The 25,646-nt window shown below is 40.6% G+C and overlaps 1 protein-coding gene across 1 annotated transcript; it reads right to left on the minus strand.

Moving 5' to 3' along the window:
- Positions 1 to 15,448: 15,448 nt before the first annotated feature.
- On the minus strand, positions 15,449 to 18,002 carry LOC100673116 (olfactory receptor 1E5). The gene has a single exon (XM_003417002.3). It carries the CDS (start codon positions 16,436 to 16,438, stop codon positions 15,494 to 15,496), a length of 945 nt encoding a protein of 314 aa, XP_003417050.2. The 5' UTR covers positions 16,439 to 18,002; the 3' UTR covers positions 15,449 to 15,493.
- Positions 18,003 to 25,646: the final 7,644 nt, after the last annotated feature.

Here is a 25,646-nt window from a genome sequence, read left to right on the forward strand (position 1 = left end):
AAAAAAAAAAAAAAAACAGAGACTAAATGGGCACAGCGGCCCAGGGGCAAGAACAAGAAGGCAGGAGAGGAAAGGAAAGCTGATAATGGGGAACACAATGTCGAGAAGGAGAGGGTGTTGACATGTCGTGAGGTTGGCATCTGTCATGGATTGAATTGAGTTCCCAAAAATTGTGTCAACTTTGTTATGCCATCATTCCCAGTATTCTGTGGCTGTCCTCCATTTTGTGACTGTAATTTTACATTAAAGAGTATTAGGGTGAGATTGTAACACCCTTACCAGCTCACATCCCTGATCCAATGTAAAGGGAGTTTCCCTGGTGTGTGGCCTGAGGCCTACACCATATTTTATCTCTCAGGAGATAAAAAGGAAAAGGAAGTAAGCAGAGAAGGAGAACTTCATACAACCAAGAAAGCAGTGCCAGGAGCACAGTGCTTTTTGGAGGGTCCTGGACAGAGCAGGAGAAAAATGTAGAATGAAACTCAAATTCACACACAGAAAAAAAAAGACCAGCCTTCCTGATATGAAAGAGACTGGAAGAATGCCAACACTTGGCCCTCGGTCACTCTTTTAACTCCGTACTAAAGTCACTGTTGAGGTTGAACTTTCAACCAAACATTAGACAGGTCTATAGGCCAACACACATGTCATTATAGTACTTTACTTTGTCTTCTCTAGCCACCCTTTGAAATCTTCTGTTGTGTTCTTTTACTTCATCATTTCTTCCTTTTGCTTTATCTGCTTGACGTTCGAGAGCAAGTTTCAGTCTTCTCTGACATCCATCTTGGTCTTTTCTTTCTTTCCTATCTTTTCAATGACCTCTTGCTTTCTTCATGTATGATGTCTTTGATGTCATTCCACAATTCATCAGGTCTTCGGTCATTAGTGTTCCAGGCGTCAAATCTATTCTTGAAATTGTCTCTAAATTCAGGTGGGATATACTTAAGGTTGTATTTTGGCTCTCGTGGACTTGCTCTGATTTTCTTCAGTTTCAGCTTGAACCTGTGTATGAGCAATTGATGGTCTGTTCCACAGTCGGCCCCTGGCCTTGTTCTGACTGATGCTATTGAGCTTTTCCATCATCTCTTTCCATAGATGTAGTCAATTTGATTCCTGTGTATTCCATCTGGCAAGGTCCATGTGTATAGTTGCCGTTTATGTGGGTTTAAAAAGGTATTTGCAATGAAAAAGTCATTGTTCTTGCAAAATTCTATCAGATCTCCGGCATTGTTTCTATCACCAAAGCCATATTTTCCAATTACCGGTCCTTCTTATTTGTTTCCAACTTTTGCATTCTAATCACCAGTAATTACCAATGCATCCTGATTGCATGTTTTATCAATTTCAGACTGCAGAAGCTGATAAAAATCTTCAATTTCTTCATCTTTGGCCATAGTGGTTCATGCATTTCTCAACCTGAAAAAACTGAAGAACAAATTCCAGCCTCGAGTTGCAATAGTGAAGGATTCCATAGGGAAAATATTAAACGATGCTGGAAGCATCAAAACAAGGCGGAAGGAATACACAGAGCCATTATAACAAAAAGAATTATTCGACATTTAACCATTTCAGGAGGTAGCATATGTTCAGGAATCAATGGTACTGAAGGAAGAAGTCCAAGCTGCACTGAAGGCATTGGCAAAAAACAAGGCTCCAGGAATTGACGGAATATCAATTGAGATCTTTCAACAAATGGATGCAGGGCTGGAAGTGCTCACTTGTCTATGCCAAGAAATTTTGAAGACAGCTACCTGGCCAACTGACTGGAAGAGATCCATATTTATGCCAATTCCCAAGGAAGGTGATCCCACCAAATGTGGAAATATCATTAATATCACACGCAAGCACAATTTTGCTGAAGATCATTCAAAAGCAGCTGCAGCAATATATCGGCAGGGAACTGTCAGAAATTCAGGCTGGATTCAGAAGAGGGTGTGGAACCAGGGATATCATTGCTGATGTCAGATGGATCCTGGCTGAAAGCAGAGAATACCAGTAGGATGTTTACCTGTGTTTTACTGACTATGCAAAATCATTCAAATGCATGGATCATAACAAATTATGGATAACATTGAGAAGAATGGGAATTCCAGAACACTTAATTGTGCTCAGGAGGAACCTGTATTTAGATCAAGAGGCAATTGTTCGGAGAGAACAAGGGGATACTGATTGGTTTAAAACCAGGAAAGATGTGTGTCAGGGTTCTACCCTTTCACCATACCTGTTCAATCTGTATGCTGAGCAAATAATCCGAGAAGCTAGACTATAGGAAGAAGAATGGGGCATCAGGATTGGAGGAAGACTCATTAACAACCTGCGTTCTGCAGATGACATAACCTTGCTTGCTGAAAGTGAAGAGGACTTCAAGCACTTAATAATGAAGATCAAACACCACAGCCTTCAGTATGGCTTACACCTCAACATAAAGAAAACAAGAATCATCACAACTGGATCAATAAGCAACATCAGAATAAATGGAGAAAAGATTGAAGTTGTCAAGGATTTCATTTTACTTGAATCCACAATCAACAGCCATGGAAGCAGCAGTCAAGAAATCAAAAGATCCATTGTGTTGGACAAATATGCTGCAATGGACCTCTTGAAAGTGTTGAAAAGGAAAGATGTCACCTTGAACATTAAGGTGAACCTGACCCAAGCCATGGTATTTTCAATTGCATCATATGCATGTGAAAGTTGGACAGTGAAGAAGGAAGACCGAAGAAGAATTGGTGCCTTTGAATTGTGGTGTTGGCGAAGAATATTGAATATACCTTACTTGAACTGCCAAAAGAACGAACAAATCCATGTTGGAAGAAGTACAACCAGAATACTCCTTAGAAGCAAGGATGGCAAGACTGTGTCTTGCATACTTTGGACATGTTGTCAGGAGGGATCAGTCCCCGGAGAAGGACATTATGCTTGGTAAAGTACAGGGTCAGCGGAAGAGCGGAAGACCCTCAACGAGATGGATTGACACAGTGGCTGCAACAATGGGCTCAAGCATAACGATTGTAATTATTGTACGTGACCGGGCAATGTTTTGTTCTGTTGTACATAGGGTCGCTATGAGTCAGAACTGACTCAATTGCACCTAACAACAACAACAACATATGCCAACAATACCACAGGTGAGGGACATGCTTCATAGTTGAATCATGTATACCAGACTAGTGGGCACAGCAGCCCCAAAACAAAGACAAGAAGACAGGAAGGAATAGGAAAACTGAACGAATGGAAACAGGGAACCTGGGGTGGAGAATGGGAGAGTGTTGACTCATTGGGGGGTTGGCAACCAATGTCACAAAACAATTTGGGTATTAACTGTTTAATGAGAAATTAATTTGCTCTGTAGGATTTCACTTAAATAGCAATAAAAATTGTTTCTATGTTCAGGAGGGGTATTAATCTATAATGTCTTTGGTCTTCGTATAAGGATAATGCTGGCCTCATAAAATGAGTTGACAAGTGTTTCCTCCTCTTCCATATTCTCGAAGAGTTTGTAGAGAATTACCATTTTCTTCCATAAGTGTTTGATATAATTAGCTAGTAAAGTCTGGAGTTTTATTGGTCACAAGGGTTTTAACTACAAATTCAATTTCTTTAATAGATAGGACTATTCAGGTTATCTATTTCTTTCTGAGTCAGCTTTGGCAGGTTGCGTTTTTCAACAAAATTTAGCCATTTCATCTAGTTTGTAAAATTTATGGACATAGAATTTTTCATAATATTCCATTATTATCATTTTAATGTCTGTAGGAATCTGTAGTGGTGTCCTTTCTTTCCTGATATTTTTATTTTGTATATTTTCTTTCGCTTATGAGTCAGAATCAACTCGATGACACTGGGTATATTTTCTTTTTTTTCCCTTGATCATTCTCACTAAAGGTTTATATATTTTGTACAGTTTTTCAAAGAACCAGCTTTCCTTTTCAATGATTTTCTGTTTCATTTTTCTGCTCTCAATGTCATTTATGTTTGTTCTTACCTTTGTTATTTCCTTCCTTCTGCTTGATTCAAGTTTAATTTAATTTGCACTTCTTTCTCTATGTCCTTAAGTTGTAAGCTTAGATCATTGATTTGAGACATTTATTCTTTTGCAATTCAGACCCCCACCCCATAGGAATTATTCTTGGGTGGTTGATCTTGATTCTCCTTTCCCCTTATGAAGTTAGAGGAGATCAGACAGTGCCTCCACTCCTGTTTCACAGTTGGTGTCAGAAGCAGGATTCTTTGCAATGGATTCATGGTAGCATGGAACTTTGTAAGAGAAAGAATGAAGGGGTTTGGGAAATGAAACTTTTGATTCTTGGATAGTTACTTTGATGGTTGTTACCTGTAATGGCTGAAAGGAATGTTATGCTGCATCTGGAGAGGCCTGGGGCCAAAGCCAGGGCAGATAAACAGAACGATTGACAGGAAATCAAGATCTACTGGTTCCACCTAGGCAGAGGTCCAAGGCCATATGCATATGAATGGGAAGATAGTCAAGCGGTGAAGAAAAAATATAACTGGAATGTCTTTAAAAAGGTTATATGTTTAGGATTATATGTTTATCTGAATGTACTATGGACAGTGAATATTTCTCCTACCTAGTGTTGTAAACTCCATTGCCATGGAGTCGATTCTGACTGTCTTAGTTTGGGTTCTCTAGAGAGGCAAAACCAGTAAAGTGTATAAATTTATAGAGAGAGAGATTTATATCAAGGAAACGGCTCACATGATTATAGAGCCTGGAACATCCCAAGTCCATGGATCAGGCTAAATGCTTCTCTCGATTCATGTAGCCACTGGGGCTGGTGAACCCAAGATCAGCAGATCGCAGAGAGCGGGGCCCTTGCTCACAGGCTGTGAAGATTGATGAATCCCAAGGTTGGCAGATAAGCTGATAGCTCAAGTCCCAAGAGCCATAGGTCAGATGACCAGGAGGTAGCCACAGGATCCAAAGCAAGCCAAAAAGCCAGAATGTCTGCTTTTATTCAAATGCAGGCCACACCCCCAAGGAAACTCCTTTTCAACTGATTGGCTACTCACAGCAGATTCCATCATGGGAATGATCACATATAAAAACTGAGAATCATAGCCCAGCCAAGTTGACACACAATCTTAACCATCACACTGACTCATAGTGACCCTATAGGACAGAGTAGCACTGCTCCATAGGGTTTCCAAGGAACAGCTGATGGAATTGAACTGCCAGCCATTTGGTTAGGAGCCAAACACTTAACCACTGTGCCACCAGTGTTGTATAGCAGACCTAAATGTGCAGTAGAAATGAATATTGAATATTACAGATTATAAAAAAAATATAGACAGCATGTAAACCTAGCTTTAGCCAATACTTGATTGGATATGCTAAAAGGGGAACTAGGATTTGCCTGACGGAAACATAGGTTATTGGCTTGAATGCACTAACCCTGTGTATAGAGTGGGGGCTTAGGTTGAAAGCCTGAGCCCCCACCCAGATTTGCATTTGAAAAGATGTGCAGAACCAGCCGGAACTGCTGAAAGAACAGAAGATTTACATTTGAAGGAAGGACCAAAGGAAAAAAAGTAACTTTTGTTTTCGGAATTTCAAGCAACCAGTTTGCTGTTGGATGCATCAAGGCAGGAAAAGTCACTGTTCATAGATGGAGCTCCATTCCAGGACTGGAAGTTAAAGGGAGCCCACGAGTGAACAGCTTGACCTGCTCACTTGCAATGACCATCTGGGTCCCCTCCATGAGTAAAAGTGGAGGAAGTGCAGCAATAAAGACACAGCTTAGTTTGGACCTGTTCCATTGGCACCCATTGACCCAGTCCACAGGGGCTAGGGATGAGTTAGTGAGTGGAAGGACTGGCTGGTTGGAAGTAAAAGGAGTTGTGTGGACTTCTAAGTTTACAGGTGGAACCCATTGACTTAGCCCAAGGCGGGCTAGGGATGAGAGAGTGTGAAGAACCTGTCTGAAGTGCCAGGAGGTGTGTGTGAACTAGAAAGCCTGAGGCTGCTACCCATTGTGTCCTAGCTTTGATGGCTAGAGATGAGCTGACCAGAACCTGACCAAATGAAGAGAAAGATGTTTGACACCATGAGGTGTCTATACCATGAGGTGGTGTAGATTGTTGTAATTTGACACTTCCTCTGGACTACACTTTGCTTATGGATACAGATGTTCCAAGTTCCAACCAAAACAGAAAACTCCACCACCACCAAGGAAGGAGAGACCAGCAAGAGAGACCTGCAGGTGACAGTGCAGTGGGCTTCCTGTACCATGGAGTGAGAAAGCTGAGTGCCTTTGGGCAGAAACTGAGGGCCAAGGAGAGGCGTGCCTGTGAGCACAGGTGGTAAGAGGCTGTCCTGATGGAAGAACTACATCTTTGAGTGTTCCTGAGCATGAATTGTAACCTGTTACTTCCCTACTAAACTCAATATTTGTGAGTATCATCTGTGAGTTCTGTGTGGCCATTGCAATAAATTATCAAATCCAGCAGAGAAGTACAGAGTGCTGTGAGAGAGATGGCTGGTGTCAGAATTGGTAAAGGTGGTGAAGAGAGGAGGTACATCTGACCCCTGCCTCATAGGAATCAGCCTTAGGCTGCTGATCTTGATTCTCCTTCCACATTGTGATGTTAGAGGAGGTCAGAAACTGCCTCTACTTTTTACAGCAATATAAGATTTTAATGCTATAAATTTACCTTTAAGCACTGCTTTAGCTGCATACCACTAATCTTGATATATTGTCTTTCCATTTTCATGTAATTCAAAATGTTTTCTATTTTTTCTAGTGATTTCCAATTTGACCCATGAGTTATTTAAGAGTTTTTTGTTTACTTTCCAAATATTTGGGTTATGCCTTCTTCATGTCAAATACAAAAAACATTCCCAGGAACATTATAGATCTATATAAGAGATATTTTCACAGCAGAAAAGAAAAATAAAGTTTCTACAAGATGCCCATGTGTGTCAAAGCAGAACTGTGCTTCATAGGGTTTTTAATGACTGATTTCTCAGAGTAGATGACTAGGCCTTTCTTTTAAGGCACCTCTGGGTGGGCTCCAACCTCTTGGTTAGTGGCCAAGCACGTTAACTATTTGTACCATTCAGGACTCTTCCAGAAGACAACATAGAACGATATTGTCAGAACCTTGGGGTAAAGAATGATTTCATTAAAAAATAATACGAAGCACTAACTGTAAAAAGGACTACTTTAAAATATAAAACATCTGTCATAAAAGACCCCATTAAGAGTGAAAAGGCAAGTCACAAAGTGCAAGAAGATATTGCACCACATAACATAAAGACTAGCCCAAAATAAGCATCTATTGTATCCAGAATATTTAAAGAACTCCTATAAATCAATAAGAAAAAGGTGAAAAATTTAACAGAAAATGAACAAGAGGGATGACCAGACATTTTGCTAAAAAGAGTATATCTAAATGGCCAGTAAACATATGATAAGATACTCAAACTCATTAGTCACCACAGAAGTTCAGAGAATGGCTAAAATCAAAAGACTACCACTATTAAGCCTTGGTAGAAATGGGAAGAAACTAAAACTCTCACAGTGCCTATGGGTACATAAATTATGTGTTTTAAAAATCTTTTTGTAATATCTCCTATATTAGAATATAGGCATTCCTTGTGAGTCAACAAATTTACTCCTAGGTAAAAAAAAAAAAAAAAATTTATTATTATTATACTTAACAGAAGTGTATACACATATGCAACAAAGGACAGATACAAAAATAAATAAATTAAGAAGTTCATACTGGCATTATTTGTAATGTTGTTTTTGTTAGGTACCATTGAGTTGGTTCTGACACATGACAACAGAATGAAACACTGCCCGATGCTGCGCCCTCTTCACGCTTGTTATGCTTAAGCCCATTGTGGCAGCCACTGTGTCAGTCCGTCTCATTGAGGGTCTTCCTCTTCTTCACTGACTCTTGGCTTTACCAAGCATGATGTCCTTCTCCAGGGACTGATCTCTTCTGATAATATGTCCAAAGTATGTGAGACATAGTCTCGCCATTCTTGCTTCCAAGGAGCACTCTGGTTGTACTTCTTCCAAGACAGATTTGTTCATTATTTTGGCAACCCATGGCATATTCAGTATTCTTCACCAACACCAAATTCAAAGGTGTCAACTCCTCTTCAGTCTTCCTTATTCAGTGTCCAGCTTTCACATACATATGAGGCTATTGAAAACACCCTGGCTTGGGTCAGGCGCACTTTAGTCTTCAAGGTGACATCTTTGCTTTTCAACACTTTAAAGAGCTCTTTTGCAGCAGATTTGCCCAACGCAAAGTGTCTTTTGATTCTTACTGCCGCTTCTGTGGTTGTTCATTGTGGATCCAAGTAAAATGAAATCTTCAACAACTTCAATCTTTTCTCTGTTTGTCATGATGTTGTCTATCGGTCCAGTTGTAAGGATTTTTGTTTTCTTTATGTTGAGGTGTAACCCATACTGAAGGCTGTGGTCTTTAATCTTCATCAGTAAGTGCTTCAAGTCCTCTTCACTTTCAGCAAGCAAGGTTGTGTCATCTGCATATCTTAGGTTATTAATGAGTCTTCCTCCAATCCTGATGCCCCATTCTTCTTCATACAGTCCAGTTTCTCAGATTATTTTCTCAACATACAGATTGAATAGGTATAGTGAAAGAATACAACCCTGATGCACACTTTTCCTGACTTTAAACCACGCAGTATCCCTTTGTTCTGTCTGAACAACTGCCTCTTGATCTAGGTACGGGTTCCTCAGGAACACAGTTAAGTGTTCTAGAACTCCCATTTATTTGTAATAGCCACTCAGAAATAAAAAGGAACAAACTACCAATACACACAACTACATGGATGAATTTCAAAAACATTATGCTGAGCAAAAGACACAATAGATTAAATGCCATAAATTCCCATTTATATGAAATTCAGAAATAGGCAATTTAATCTGTAGTGATATTAATCAGATCAGAGGCTGCCTGGGGAAATGATGAAGGTTTGATTGCAAAGGGTCACAGGGAACTGTAATATGATGGAAACATTCTACACTTAGATTGTGGATGAGGTTACAAGGGCGTTTACATTTTTCAAAACACATTCAACTACACACGTAAAAGGGATTCATTTTATTGTATATAAATTATATTTAAATAAAAATTCTTTTAAAAATATATAAAGATAGGTAGAGCAAGATGGCAGTAAAACAGCTGCATGCTCCATCCCCCCCACCCCCCAAAAAAATCAGTTAAAACCAAGCAGAAATCGGTGGAATCAACTCTGGAAATCAAAGCGTTACAGCACCCAAGCAAATGCCAGATTGAGAAGAGGCTATAAAAGATAGTTTAGATTAACTAGTAAAGAATGTCTCCCTTGAGCTCTGTGCATTTTTAAGATCTATCTACTATATATGGGATCAAATTGACTACAGCGACTCAAAAGATTAGATAGGAAACTTAGGGGGCAGTGGGGATAAACAGAAGCCCTGGTGGTGTAGAGGTTAAGAGCCCAGCTGCTAACCAAAAGGCTGGCAGTCCAAATCCACCAGCTGCTCCTTGGAAACCATATGGGGCAGTTCTATTCCATCCTACAGGATCGCTATGAGTTGGAATCAACATGACGGCAACAGGTTTTTGGGGGATAAACAGCTCAGAAAAAGAGGGTGAGAATGGTTGCACAACTGGAAGAATGTAATCAATATCACTGAATTGTGCATACAGAAATTGTTGAATTGGTGTATGTCCTGCTGTGTACACTCTCAACATCAACAACAATAAAATATTTGTAGAAAGATACCACTATGTGATAAAGAAAAAGGCTACATATAAATGGTAGGAAAGTATTGATTCTATATCTGCAGGTGGACACTTTGTTTAGAGCACTGTACTGCCTCATCATAATGGTTTTTATCGCCACTTCAAGGATAGGTGTTACATCACTACGACAGCCACCCCAGTCACAGGAATAAAGTGGTGAATGAGTCAAACATACATTTGTTATGTCAGCTTTAACAGACTCTAGCCTCAATATAGACAAGGGAACACTTTGTACAATGCCACAACTTCTCATAGGCTGAGCATGTCCCCATTCCTTCCCCTCTTATGTCTTAACAAGCTTTCCCAACTCTCATCCCACTTACATTAGAAACCTACTGCCCACTCTTATTAAAATATATTTAACAGTTTATTTATCCTACATATACAAAGCCTTTTTATACCCTGTGGGAAGAAGTGTGTGAAGGGGAAGGAGAACACTGGGAGAGAAAAAGACTGGGCCCATGTCTTGAAGCAAGCAGCCAGGCTATAATAGACTGGAGTTATAGACTAGGTGTGGTTTAGGCTTAGAAATCAGCATACTGGGTAAAAACTTCATATATTCAAAATTACCTTCTCTTCCTTTATATTAGGGAAGTTTTCTATCAGCATATCTTCAAAGATCTTCTCTGTGTTTTCCATTTTCTCTTCTGTTCTGGAATTCCGATCACACGCAAATTTTTGTTCTGGATTGTATCCCACAACATAGTTCTTAGGTTTTCTTCATTCTTTTTCTGATTTTTCCTCAAACAAACTGGCATCCATAGATTTGTCTTCAATTTTGCTGGTTTTGTCTTCCATTGTTTCCAATTTGGTCCTAAAACCTTCTATTGTGTTGTCCATTTCTGAAATTTTGTTGTTTATCTTTTGGATTTCTAATTACTGTTTTTGTATGATTTCTTATTATTTATTTTGACATTTTGCTCCTGTATTATTTTCCTGAATTCTTCTATTGTTTTTCTGTGTTTTCCTTGATTTTGTCTTTTTTTTTTAGGGGGGGGGTTGTCTGTCTTTTTCATGAGCTTGTCTGCATTTTCCTTGATCTCTTTCAGAATGTCTTGGAGAGCCCTGAGTATTAGACTTTTGAATTCCCTATCAGGTAGTTCCAATGCTTTTTCTTCTGTTGGAAGGTCAACTGGTGCTTTATTCTCTTTGATTTCTAGAACTGTCTTGTTCTGTTTTTTTCATGTTTTGATATTGTCTGCCGTTTCCCAGACATTCAGGTATTATTTCTTTATTGATTGTGGGTTTGTTTGTTTCATCCTGCTTTTTTGTTTTGTTTGGTTATGTCTGGGTAGGTGAGCTGGGCATGCTTTGTTGCTTGCTCATCTGTGGGCATGACAGTTCTCACCACCTGTCCTGGTGTGTAGAGCTGGTCTCTCAGCTACGATGCAGCAGGGCAGGTCCAGCAGAAAGGGAATAGGTAGAGATGGGTTATTTGTCTGCGGCATAGACTATGCTAAGGGGCTGGATTGGGGCCGCTGCGGTCTGCGGAGGGGGGGTCTTGAGCCAGTGGGAAGAGGCCTGAGGTCTGGGCCAGGTTCCCTAAGGGCTGCAGTGGGCACAGGTGTGGTCCGGAGCTGGCAAGAAGGGCCTGGTGCCCAAGCTGGGTGCCCTCAGGGCTGCAGACAGTGGCAGGAGGGGTCTGGAGCTGGTGGGAAGGGACCTACAGTCTGGGCCGAGTCCCCTACTTGCCTCGGTGGGCAGTGGGAGGTGTCCAGAACCAGTAGGAAAGGGCCTGAGATCTCAGCCTGGTACATGGATGCCACAGTGGGTGGTGGGGGATATGGAACCAATGGGAAGGGGACCGGGGTCTGGTTGGATCCCCTCAGGGGCACAGGTGGTGGAGCAGAGAAAGAGATGGGGGAGGGGGCAAAAGTAGGGGCAAGGGGGCTAGATAGAGGGGGCAATAGGGTGAATTGGTACTCTTGCTCCCAGCAATCAGGGTGGCTGTGATGGGATGGTTATAACCACTGTTCACCAGAGGGGTAGAGGTTGTAGGAGCATGCTTCTGTGGTTACCAGGTGAATCTGGGCTTCTCCTTGAGTTGCAGCCAGCAAACATGGTCTTACTTAACACCAGGCCTTCATCTACTATTGGAAATTCCATGGGACTACCTTTCTGTGTGCAGGGTTGTTGGCTTTATTCCAAGATGGCAATGATGAGTCATTGTGTTTGGTCAGGAACCTCCAGTCTGTACCTCTATTCCTTCCCCATTTCCCGTCATTTTCTTTTTCTCCTCAGTGACTTGCAATCTAATACTTTATCTCTCCATTTAAGGATCAGGGTTCTAGGACTGACATTTGTATCTGTTTTACTTAGTTTCTGGGGTCTTTGATGCAGTGGGATGGCTTAGTGCATCTGACTAGTCTGCCGTCTTGGTTCCACCTCTTATTGGTTTTCGAGCATGTACAATTACATTTATGTAAGGTAAATTCAAGATGACCATATATACCAGTTTGCCCAGGACAGTCCTAGTTTATTGCTGTTCTGTGCCCCTTTCACTCTCAAAACATATTCTAGTTTGGACTACAAAGGGGTAAAACTAGAGAGTCCCTTTGCGGTGATGGAACAATTCTGTATCTTGATTGTGGTGGTTGGTTATACAAATCTATACATGTAATGTCATAAACCGTACACAAAGACATATAAAAAAGAATTGGTGCATGCAAAAACTGGTAGAATCCAAGTAAATTTGTAGTCTAATTAATTGTATTGTGCCAATATCAATTTCCTAGTTTTGATAAAGTATTATAGTTATATAAAATGTTACCATTGGGGGAAGCTGTGTGATAGATACAAAAAACCTGTCTGTACTGCTATTTTTGAAACTTCTAGTGAGTCTATAATTCTTTCAAAATAAAAATTTTAATTATATAAAATTGAATGGAACCATATAATTTATAATATGTCTGAAAAATGAATTAATAAATTTTATGGTTCCTCCTTTCTGGACTTTGCAGTTGCTTTATGAATAATGTGGCCAATACAGCTAAATGCACATCAGAAGTTCATGGTCCTGACTCCCTGAGACTATCTCCCTGACATGCTCTTTAAACTTGAACCAAAACTATCCCCTGAGGTCACCTTTTAGTGAAAACAACAGATTGGCACACACAAAAAAGGATATTACCCATGAGTATGATGCCCCTGTAAAACCATCTGTTATGGATTGAATTGTGTCCCCCAATAAACATGTCAATTGGCCAGTTCATGATTCCCAGTATTGTGTGATTGTCCACCATTTTGTCTTCTGATGTAATTTTCCTATGTGCTGTAAATCCCACCTCTGTGATGTTAAGGAGGGGGGATTAGAGGTAGTAATGCTAGTGAGGCAGTACTCAATCTACAAGATTAGGTTGTGTCTTTGGTCAATCTCTTTTGAGATATAAAAGAGAGAAGTGAGGAGAGACAGAGGGACTTCATACCACCAAGAAACAAGAGCCAGGAAAATAGCACTTCTTTTGGACCCAGGTTCCCTGCACTGAGAAGCTCTTTGACCAGAAAATATTGATGACAAGGACTTTCCCCCAGAGCCGACAGAAAGAGAAAGCTTTCCCCTGCAGCCAGCACCCTGAATTCAGACTTCTAGCCTCTTAGACTGTGAGAGACTAAATTTCTGTTTGTTGAAGCCATCCACTTGTGCTATTTCTGTTTTAGCAGCACTAGAAAATTAAGACACCATCTATATGAGAACAAAAAGTCAACAATTATTCTAAAGCAAAGACAAGAAGATAAGGGGCCAGAGAAACTAGAGCACTGAAAACAGAACAACCGAAACACAATTAAAGAGAATGTTGACACATTGTGAAAAATGTAACTAATGTCACTGAACAATTTGTATAGAAATTATCAATTAGAGTAAAATTTCTCCAAAAACATAAGAAAATACTGTATAAAAAACTCATGATTCTGTATAAAAAACTCATGATTCTATCCTGTAGCATAGATTTGAATATAACAATTTATTAACAAATACTTTCGCAGCCCCTTCCCCTTGCAACTACATTGAGTCATGTGATCCTGCTCTGGAGAATGAAGTGAAGGTCAAGGTGATATATATCACTTCAAGGCCTGGTCCATAAAAGCTTTCCATGTGATCTTCTACTCTCTGTGTTCTTACACCTGAATGTCAACACCTGAGGCAACCTTGGCAACCATATTTTGAAGAACTCAGAGCCTCCTTTAGCCTGACAGCATGAAACACAGTGCCCCTCACATCCAATGCCAAATGGATTTTACATAAGAAAAAATTTTTGTTGTATTACATTTCAGTTTATTCATTATACCAACTAATGTACCTTAAGTAACACATGGAGAATATATTAAAATAAATCAGAAAACAATGCTAAATAAAAAAAGAAAAACTACATGAACAATAATCTGGTTTTGTAAATACAGAGAGAGTTACTTGGGTAACCAAGTGGAAAGTAACATCATGAATCAAAATATGGAACATAGAAAAAAGAGAAGGCTTGAGAGGAAATGTAAAATGTTCAATTTTGTGCATGTTAAGATAGAAGGGCTTATAGATCAGCAAGTAGAGATGTCCACTGGAAAGATGAGAATAAAATTGGGATCTGGAGAAAGGTCTGGGCTGCAGATGGAGGTTTGGATGCAACAAAATATACAAAAGAATTGAAATGATGGATTTGGAGGCATCAAATAAGGAAAAAATGAGGATACAAATGGAGCAAGACTGGAAACCTAGACCACGTCATAAGCGGAACTAAGATTTTTAAATGAATTACCCTTCTTCTTATTTGCAAGTTGGGGGGAAATGAGAAGAAGAGACTCCTGAGTCAGATAGTCTGGGATCTTAAGTAGGCACAATACTGGCCCACTCTAGGACCTTGACAAGTCATCAAATTCCAATTTTTCAATCTGTAAAATAGTGATTTTTGTTTGTTTGTTTGGTTTAAAAAAGTGATAAGATTTCCTTTTATGCAATCTTCACAAGGGTAGAATATGTTATGGATGTAAACTTTGTTAACAAATCACAAAATATCAACAGAGAGACATCCTTAAAGACTGAGGTTGTTTACCAACTTCTGGCTTCCTTCCTCATACCTGGGGTGGGGGGGTAATTTTTAGGATCCTTAGGTATTAGTAATTTTTAGGACCCCTTAGTTAGCTCCCAGATAAAGACAAAATAAACTATTCTAACAAAGGAGATAGAAAGTTCTTTCCAGGTTCATATCACAGCAGAAAGATGACGTAGACATAAAAATAAATCTGGGGTAAAAAGGTTAAGAGACAGAATGAAGTGAAAACTTGTACAGGAAAGGACATTAACAGAATTTAGAAGAGCGGTGCTGAGAGGCTAAGATGTTTGGGTTTTAGTCAGTATTGATTTGGAGTGACAGCGTATTATTTTGAGTAGAGTTTTGGTTAAAAAAAATAACAACATACAACACCACCAAGAAACAAGAGCCAGGAAAATAGCATGTCTTTTCTGGGGGCAATAAGATCATTTAAAACTATGCTTCTCCAGGATCATCTGGGAATGACGAAAAAGGAAGACTTTGCCAGCATGTGACCGAGAACCACTTCCTAGTCCAACAAGATAGCTCCACTTCATCTCTCCTACTTATTAGATGATTCTGCAATATTTCATTTTAACCAAACGTTCCATTCTTCTAAAATAAGAAGCCTGAAATAACATTGCAATATCAGAGTCTCTACTTGATAAGATTACATAAAAATTTCATAGAGAAAAGGGAAATGTCCTTTTATGAAAGACTCTTCCCAGGGCTCCATTTATGTCTCTGTTCCTCAGGCTGTAGATGAAGGGGTTCAGCATGGGGGTCACCACAGTGTACATCAGAGCCATGACAGTCTCCTTAACAGTAGAATTATTAGCTGATGGGCCTAAGTAGAGACCAATAACAGTCCCATAGAACAGTGACACCACGGAGAGGTGGGAGCCACACGTGGAAAAAGCCTTACTGATTCCCCTGACAGAAGGCACCTTGAGGATGGAGGAGATTATTCTTACATAGGACATAACGATGAGTAAGAATGGGATGACAAGAATGAGTCCTCCCATGATAAATATCACCAATTCATTAACTTGAGTGTCAGAGCAGGCCAGCTTCAGCAGAGCAGACATATCACAGAAAAAGTGGGGGATCACGTTGTCTGCACAAAAACACAACCTGGCAGTGAGCAGGGTGTGCAGCATGGCATGGAATGTGGTCAGCACCCAGGACAGTGACACCAGGGAAAGACAGAGCTGGGGGCTCATGATGGTGGTGTAGTGCAGGGGGAAGCAGATGGCCACATAGCGGTCATAGGCCATGGCCACAAGGAGGAAGCTCTCCAGATCTGCAAAAAACAGGAAGAAGTACAGCTGGGCCAGGCAGCCTGTGTAGGGGATGGATGGGACTTGGCTCTGCATGTTCTGCAGCAATTTGGGCATTGTGACAGAGGAGAAGCAAATATCAGAGAAGGACAAGTTACTGAGAAACAAATACATGGGTGTATGGAGGTGGAGGTCCAGGCGAATGAGGACAATGATGAGCATGTTCCCCAAGACAGTGGTAAGATACATGGCCAGGAACAGGGCATAGAACAGGTTTTGCTTCTCTGGCTCAATAGGCAGGCCCAGCAGGAGAAAGTCTGAGACTCCAGTTTGATTCCTTCCAGCCATGATCTGTCTCTTGTAGCTTTAGGAATAAATAAGAGCATCCATTAAGAACCTGAGTATAAAGAAACATGTTAGCTGTTCTGCAACAACACTTACTTCACCCTCATCACCCACAATAATAACAATTTCTGTAATCAGAAATGTGCCATATCATTCAATCTGATACACTCTTCAGACTTATTTTCTTCATTTCTCCTTAGCATGAACAATATTAATTTTTCCCTCTCTTCTAAAACACTCTCATTTCTTAGCTTCTGTGTGATCACACTGGTTCTCCTGCTACCTTCCTGGCCATTTATTCTCAATAACCATAATCGGCTTCTCCCCTAACAGTACCTTATATGTTGGTGTATCATGGAGCTTTTTCCTAAAATCTGTTCTCTTATAATTCTACATCTATTCCTATGGCATGGATTACAGTCTAACTCTCTTGGGTAGATCTCTCTATCGCCTTCAGAACTGCATTACCAGTTTCTTAGTCATTATGTCTTCATGGATATATCACAAGCATCTTAAGCTCAACTGATCCCAAAATAAACTCATGATCTCACTCTGCCTCTCTCTAATCTGCGTGTCCTCCAGTATTGCGTATCTCAGTAAAAAGTATCCAGGTGATCAAGTAGAAACTTGAGGGTTGTCTTTCATTCTTTCCTTTCTCTCACTATCAACATCCAATCTACCATCAAGCCCTGCAGATTCTGCCACTTAATTCTCTTTCTAATTTATCCACTCCTTACCCTAATTCCCACTACCCTAGACCAGGCTGACATCATACCTTGTCTGGATATTGAGACAGTATCTGCAAGAACATGTCCCAGTGCCCAAGCTCACTCCCCTTCAATCCCTTCATTCACGCTGTGGCATTCTAAGACGAAAAACTAATCATCTCTCTCACCTGCTCAAACTCTTTAGTAGCTTCCATGGCCCTTAAGATTAAGGCAAAATTCCTTTCAAGGGCACAAAAGGTGCTTCACGACCTGACCCTTGCCTACCTGCACAGCCTCATCTGGCTGCAAAATCACACTTACACACCACTGTTCAGAAATACTGGACTTAAAAGTCATCATTTCTTGCCTCTAGCCTTTTACACTTGCTGTTCCTCCTGCCTAGCATCCTCTTCCCTCTCCCCCCTTCTCTTGGCTGAATCCTACTTGTCCTTCAGGTTTGAAATTACATGCCCTTACTCAGCTAAACCTTCCCTGTCTCCCAGGCTAGGTCAGAACCCACTGCTATGTTTCCACAGCATCTTGTACTTGTCCCCATAGCACTCCATGCACTTGGGGTTACTACAGCTTTTTCCTTTTCAGATTGTAAACTCCATGCAGGAAAGGCCATGTCTGCCTTCTTGACTGTTGCAGCACCAGCACCTGGCATGGTGCCTGACATGTAGCCAATGTTTCATAAATGTTTATTCGCTGTCGTTTATTCGCTTCCAACTTTGAAGACATCAAAAACTCCTGTTAAGTTACAATAGCCACGACTAAATCCTCCCAGAATAAGAACTCATTAACCTTAACCACTTAGCACTTGTTTTTGACACTTTTATTATCTAATTCCTGGATGCAGCTTAAAACCCTGTTGATGTCGAGTCGATCCTGACTCACAGCAACCCTACAGGACAGAATAGAACTGCCCCATAGGGTTTCCGAGGAGCAGCTGATGGACTTGAAATGCTGACCTTTTGGTTAGCAGCCACGCTTTTAACCACTGAGCCACCAGAGCTCCGTGTTGCCTAAGACCCATGGAAAATATTAGCCTACTTCACCACACCCTTCTCTATCCTAAAACAGACAATCTAGTACACACATCCGTGCTGTCATGTCACTCCTGTGTTGATATCCACATGATTCAGTGGTATCAATGTGAAAAAAATAAACCTGACAGAGAGGCTTAGCAATATAAAAGAAGGAATAAAGACATTTTCTACCCATGGGACCTATTTCCAGTTCTTCCCCAGATATCCATACCCCAGTATGCCTCCAAACTAAGAGAACTGAAGAGGATCATTAAGGGATATGGAAAGTTCCTTCCCTAAAGAGACATAAATGAATCCAACTTCTGGAATTTTCACTCACCAATGCTATTTAATCCAGCAACACTAACAGATTTTTTACACTTGGACATATGTGCGGGTATTGCAGTGGTGGGGAGGGGGAGCATCTGATTTCTCAGAATTTTGCTTCCTTGGAAAACAAGTGAATCCACCTCTGGTTTCCAGAGAGTTATTAGGAATCACAAACCAGAAAGATGCTGCCACTGATACAGCATATTAGCCTCAGCTACTCCATTAATGATACCTCTCATCTTCTTCTTTTCAAGACCCTCAGTTAGGAAGGACCCTAAGGGGCCAGTTTATTCACCCTCCTGCCCAACTTACCTAGTGTGTCTGAGGGTGATTCCCAGACCCTGACCCAAGATTTCGTTCCCCTTTATTCACTATAGGCATGTGAAGCAACACCCTCTGTAATCATCACCTATGTCTGCCTGCACCATCCCTTCTTGCATCTCCTGTTCTACATTTCCCTGGGCCTATGGGACCCTAGACCCAGAGGAGTCTAGATCCTGGAGGAATTCATTAAAGACAAAGTACTTACCCAGGATTTCGCTAGGAGATATTCTCTCAGAGAACTACAGCAGTGACTGATTACACATTTAGTATACTTTGGGGCAGCGTGGGGTTAGGAAAAGCTCATCTATGGATGCTATATCATTGCCTGTTTAGGGAATAGACAGTAGTTCTGTATGGTAGAGTGCACATTTTGGAAGGTGAAGGAGAATAGTTAGAGAGCCATAAAGGTAAGCAGGGACCAGAATATTAATGTCCTAAAATATCTTAGTAGTGTTGAAGCTTAAGCTTTATCCTGTGGGCAACAAGAAGCTATCAGTGGTCTTTCAGCAGAGTACCACCATGAAAAGATAGATGTTTTGTAAAGATTCTCACGATAGAAGGATCTCTCATTGCAATCTAATTCCCAGGAAACAAACCCCAGAAGAGATAACTCTGAAGCTAACAAAGATCAGACTTCTATGACCTAACCATATGCAGATATGTAGAAGGCTGGTGTCGGAGAAATAATGAATTCTCCCAGATCATGTTCAATTCCTCTTCAGACCAGGATAGAAATGGTAACCCAAATTCCCATTTCACTGAGTTACTTCTAGCTCTTTACCTCTCTAGGAAAACCTTAATGGCACCCCACCAGTTCCATCATCCCTACCACTCTGCATATTTGCCTCCTAATGCTCAGTGAGCTGTTGTAGTTCTCTGTTGACTTTTATTATTGGACACTGAAGTACTAAGCAGCATCCCCCAAAGAATCTCTTGGATATCAGACATAGTCCTTCCTTTCCTCATTGTGTAGAGAAACCCAATTTCTCCTCGTTAATTTGGATTGAATTACCCCAGGCAGTACAGTAACCCCCCCCCTTTTGCCTTTTGTTTCAGTGACATGAAGAACCCAGGAAGTCTACAGTCCATAAGTCACACCTTTTGTGATGTTTGTATGTACTCTTAAATACGAGGGTAAGTCAAAAAGTACTGATACAAAATCATAGAAACCTTTATTAAACAAAAATATCAAAACTTGAAGCTATTGTTGCACGACATATCCTTCATCTAGGTCTATACACTTCTGAAGGTGGTGTTTCCATAACTGTAACCCTCTCCTGAAGAATTCTATGCTCTTCAGTTTATATCACACCAAAACGGCAGTTTTGGCCTCTTCGAGGGACTCAAGACACATTCCTTTTAAATGTTCTTTGAGTTTTGGGAACAAAAAGAAGTCTGAAGGGGCAAAATCAGGGCTGTAGGATGGATGGGATAAGGTTTCTCAATGAAATTCTAGTAGGACAGCCATTGCAACCCTCAAAGAATAAGCAGGTGCATTGTTGTGATGGAAAAAAATTCCTTGGCACAACTTTCCTTGCCTTTTTCTCCAATGCAGTTTTCAATTTCCTAAAAATGTCTTCATAATAAGCTGCCACTGGACTTTACAACAAACCCAACTGAAACAAAAAGAATCATAACAGAATACTATGAAAAACTAAACTCCCACAAATTTGAAATCCTACAGGAAATGGACAAATTTCTAGAAACACACTACCTACCCAAACTAACACAAACTGATGTTGAAAATCTGAGCAGACCCATAACAAGAGATTGAAAAGGTAGTTAAACAAAACAAAACAAAACAAAAAAAACTCCCAACAAAAAAACCCTGGCCCAGAGAAGAGCTTACACCAGTACTACTCAAACTATTTCAGAACATAGAAAACAAAGGGATATTTCCAAATTCATTCTACAAAGCCAGCAAAACCCTGATACCAAAACCAGGCAAAGACACCACAAAAAAAGAAAAGTACAGACCAATATCTCTCATGAATACAGATGTAAAAATTTTCAACAAAATTCTAGCCAATAGAATATCAGCATCATATCAAAAAAAATAAGACACCATGATCAAGTGGAATTTATACCAGGTATGCTCACATCATCATCATGCAAGGATGGCTCAACATTTAAAAATCAATCAATGTAATCCAACACATAAATAAAAGAATCACATGATCATCTCAATCGATGCAGAAAAGGCATTCGACAATGTTCAACACCCATTCCTGATAAAAATTCTCAATAAAATAGGTATAGAAGGGAAATTCCTCAACATAATAAAGGGCACTTATACAAAACCAATAGCCAACATCATCCTTAATGGAGAAAGCCTGGAAACATTCCCCTTGAGAAAAGGAACAAGACAAGGATGCCCTTTATCACCACTACTATTTAACTTTGTGCTGGAAGTCCTAGCTACAGCAATAAGGCAAGAAAACAAAATAAAGAGCATCCAAATTGTAATGAGGAAGTAAGGCTGTTCCTATTTGTGGATGATATGATACTATACATAGAAAACCCAAAAGACTTCACGGGAAAACTACTGAAACTAATAGAAAGATTCAGCAGAGAAGCACGATATAAGATAAACATACAAAAACTGGTTGGATCCCTATATACCAATACAGAGAACGATGGAAAGGAGATCAGGAAAACAATACCATTTGTAATAACCCCTAAAAAAATAAAATACTTAGGCATAATAAGCCCGCACAACCATCCTGTGTCCTTCAAAAAAATCTATCAAGAATACCCCTTTGGAATCCCCCCAAAACAGCTACCAAACCTTATGAGTGGTCTTCCCTCTCTTTGCTCATCTTTGCGGTCTTCCTGACCTTTCTTAAAATGCTTGCTCTGTCTAAAAACTGCTGTTTTATGTGGAGTAGCATTCTGATAAACTTGTTGCAAAGCTTCAATGATTTGGGAAGATCTCCACTTGAGTTTTGTTAAAAATCTGATATTAGCCCTGACCTCAAAATTGGTTTTTTTTCCCATGGCACAAAAAGTATCTTTTTTTTTTTTTTTTTAAGGCACCCTAACAAGACTAAGATAAGTGTACTACTGAGAGAACTTGTCTGCCGCCATCCACTGATTGCAGAGACATATTTAAAGACATTTTGTTTGGAATAAACTCGTGCATGTATGAACTACAACCCTAATAGCAATACTTTCTGACTTGCCCTTATGTATATGTGTATATATGTTTATATATATATGTGTATATATATATGTGTGTATATATATATATGTGTATATATATATATATATCATATGCATCACTGGCTTTGCTTGTCTAGAGAACCCAGCCTAGGACATTTGGTACTGAGAGTGGTTCTAGAGAAACAAAATTGTAAGTATGAGTTTTTGAAATTAGTTGTCAAGTATGGTTAGTCTTAAAGATGTTGATGACTCCGCTTTCAGTAGTAAAGAGAGCACTGCTAATCCGTGGTATGAGGTGGCAGTACAAATATGCAAAATATCACCACCAACAGAACAAGCACTGGTGAGAGATGAGGCTCTGGGTGATTGCATGTTTGATACTTATCTACAATTTTGTCAGAATGACAAGTATAAGGAAGCTGGCTGGTTGGTCCTACTTTCAACAGACAAAGTGGTGAAAGAAAGAGATGAGCTCAGGGCTTCAGTGTCACAGTTCAAGTGCCACAGTTCAAGTGCCACATAAACTACCTCAGAGTTGCCGCTTGTGCCCTTATTTCTTACAGTAACAGAGCTGATATTACCAAAAACAAAACCCAGAGTCTTATAAAAGTGGCTGAATTACAATGCCAGTTGAACTTCCAACCTTGAATAGTGCCTGAAGTTAATGAGAGGCCATTGCTTGGGAAGAAATGGGATCCTGAAACTTGAGATTGGGAAGTTATGGGCAGATAATCAGGAAGCTGGGGACACAGAGTCCATAAATTCTGTTGAATCACTCCTCCCAACAGGAACAGCCCTTTCACTTCCATCTGAAGAAATTACTCCATATTTGTCTGCTAAGCCACCCTTCCCAGTAAAAACATTAGTACCTGTGTGAGAATGGCGTCGGACTTTCATCTGACCTCCTCTAACTTCACAAACGGAAAAAAGAATCAAGATCAACAGCTGATTCCTATGAGACGGCAGTCAGACACACCCCTGCCATCTTTACCAATTCTGATACCAACCATCCCTCCTATGGTATTCTAATTCTCTGCTGGGTTCAATAATTCATTGCAATGACCACACAGAACTCAAAGACAATACTTATGATTATGGGATTTGTTAAAGAAGTAAAAAAAAAAAAAAAAGTAACAGGTTATAATTCAGGTTGAGGAACACTCAGGACACAGTTCTTCCTTCAGGACAGCCTTGTCCCAGCCATGTTCACAAGCAGGCTTCTCCCTGTCCCTGGGCTTTTGCCCTTCTCATGCAAGTGTTACAAGCCTCTTTTAGCTCTGCCAATAAGTTCCCAGAGGCACCACACTCTGTCAGTAAGCTTCAGCCCAAAGGCACTCAGTTTTCTCACTCTCTGGGCCACGAAGCCCACTGAACCATCTCCTGCTGATCTCTCCTGCCACCGATTCTCTGCCACCACTTCTCACTGTCTTCAGTGTTACAGATCTCTCTCTGTGTGTCCTAGTTCCAGAAGGTTCTCAGTGCAGGAATCCCAGGTCCAAAGGATACACTCTGCTACTGGGTGTTTTTCCTTCGTGGTGGTGGGATACTCTCCTGCCTCTGGGATGGCTCAATTCAAGACCAGTGGTACGGCAAAACTGAAAAATCCCTTTGGTGAGCCACAGTTACCCTATTTTCACAGTTCCATCCAATCACTTGGATGGGAGTTACAAGACCATGCCAAGAAAGGCCACACAGAAAGTGATCCATTGCACTGCAGCCCCTCCACCCTCATCTGATGGGAATAACCCAACTGTGCCTGAAAAGCCTTTGTCTGAATCATTCCCTGGGAAGGCATCTGAGTCATTGTCTGGGGCATCACCTGAGGCAGATGCCTTACAAGACATTGCTGAATGTTCTCAGAACACATCCCCACCACTCATTTTTGCTTCTAGCCTTATAACTAGACTTAAGTCCCAGTGAGCCTCAAAAGGTGACATACAAAGCATAACTCAGGAGGAGCTATGCTATTCCAAAAGAACTGCTTGACTTTTCTAATATGTACAAACAGAAACCTAGGAAATATGTGTGGGGATGGCTATTGAAGATGTGATATAATAATGCAAGGAACATAAAGTTCAATCAGTCTGAGTTTACTCATATAGGGCCACTAAGCGCAGATTCTACAATGTTTCAGCTTGAGAGGTTAGCAAAGGATCTGAGAGTTTATTTGTTTGGTTCAATGAAGTATGGATTAGACAGTGGCCTACACTAAAGCAAGACGAAGTGCCAAACCTGCCTTGGTATACTGTAGAAGATACCCAAAGGCTTAGGGAAATTGAGATGTTAGAGTGGATTGATCAGATTAGGCCCACACACCCAAAAGTGGACTGCCCAGAGGACACACCTTTTACCACAGAGTGAGGAACAAATTTGTGAAGGGAGCCCCAGCATCCTTAAAGAAAGCTATGATTGCTATTTTATGTAAGTCAGATTTGACGTGGGAACTGCCCTAACTGAATTAACACACCTTATAGGGTTGCTATGAGTCAGAATCGACTCGACTGCACTGGGTTAACTACAATGGGTCTGATTGGATCCCTCGGTGGTAGGAGCCAAGTGGCTGCACTCAATCAACAAAGACAAGGGGGGTGTGGTTACAGTAATGGACAGTGGAGTCAAAGCTATAATCAGAATTGTCTGACTAGTATGGACTTATGGAGTTAGCTACTCAGTCATGATGTCCCTAGGAGTGAAATAGATAGGAAATCTACTAAATATTTACTTCACCTGTACACACAAAAGAATTCTAGGTCAAGTGAATGGCAGTCTAAGTTGAATTGGCACAAGAGAGTCACAGCCCCTCTATCAATTTCCAGACTTGAGCCAGTTTAAACACTCACATCTTGAATGAAGGCGAGGTTGGGTTCACTTGAGGAAGGACTCTACTGCACTTCCAAAAATTTATACCGTTAATCTTTCTCCAAGACTTTCCCAAAGGGATCTACGGCCTTTTGCAAGACTGGCAATTCATTGAAGCAAAAGAAATAATCAGACATTTCAGGAATTATTAAACACTGGCTCTGAACAGACACTAATTCCAGGAGACCCGAAACATCACTTTGGCTCACAAGTCAGAGTGGGGCCATATGGAGGTCAGGTTATTAGTGGAGTCTTAACTCAGGTACTTCTCAGAGTGAATCCAGTTGGTCCCCAAATCCATCCGGTAGTGATTTTCCAAGTTCCAGGATGCATGATTGGAATAGACATACTCAACAACTGGCAGAATTCCCATGTCTTAGGTGTCTAGTGCTCCTATAACAGAAATACCAAAAGTGGATGGCTTTAACCAAATGAAGTTTGTTTTTTCACTGTGTAGGAGGCTAGCAGTCTGAGTTCAGGGCGCCAACTCCTGAGGAGAGCTTTCTGTCTCTGTTGGCTCTGGAGAAGATCCTTGTCATCAGTCTTCCCCTGGTCTAAGGCTGACTTGACTACAGCCACTGCTCAGTGCCCAACTGCCAGGAGCCAAGACCAAAGCTGAGTCTCCGATAACACAGCATTCCTAGAGGTGATCGGCCAGCAACCTGGTGGCAAGTTGATTACATTGGACTGCTTCCGTCATGGAAAGGGCAGTGTTTTGTTCTTACTGGAATAGACGCTTATTCTGGATATGGATTTGTCTTCCTGGTCTGTAAAGCTTCTGCCAAAACTACCATCCATGGA

Source organism: Loxodonta africana, chromosome 18 (assembly GCF_030014295.1).
Source record: "Loxodonta africana isolate mLoxAfr1 chromosome 18, mLoxAfr1.hap2, whole genome shotgun sequence".
NCBI lineage: Eukaryota > Metazoa > Chordata > Mammalia > Proboscidea > Elephantidae > Loxodonta > Loxodonta africana.

Bases quoted from the DNA above. Each gene is read 5' to 3' on its own strand.
- LOC100673116 (XM_003417002.3), bottom strand. From the start codon at position 16,438: ATGGCTGGAAGGAATCAAACTGGAGTCTCAGACTTTCTCCTGCTGGGC.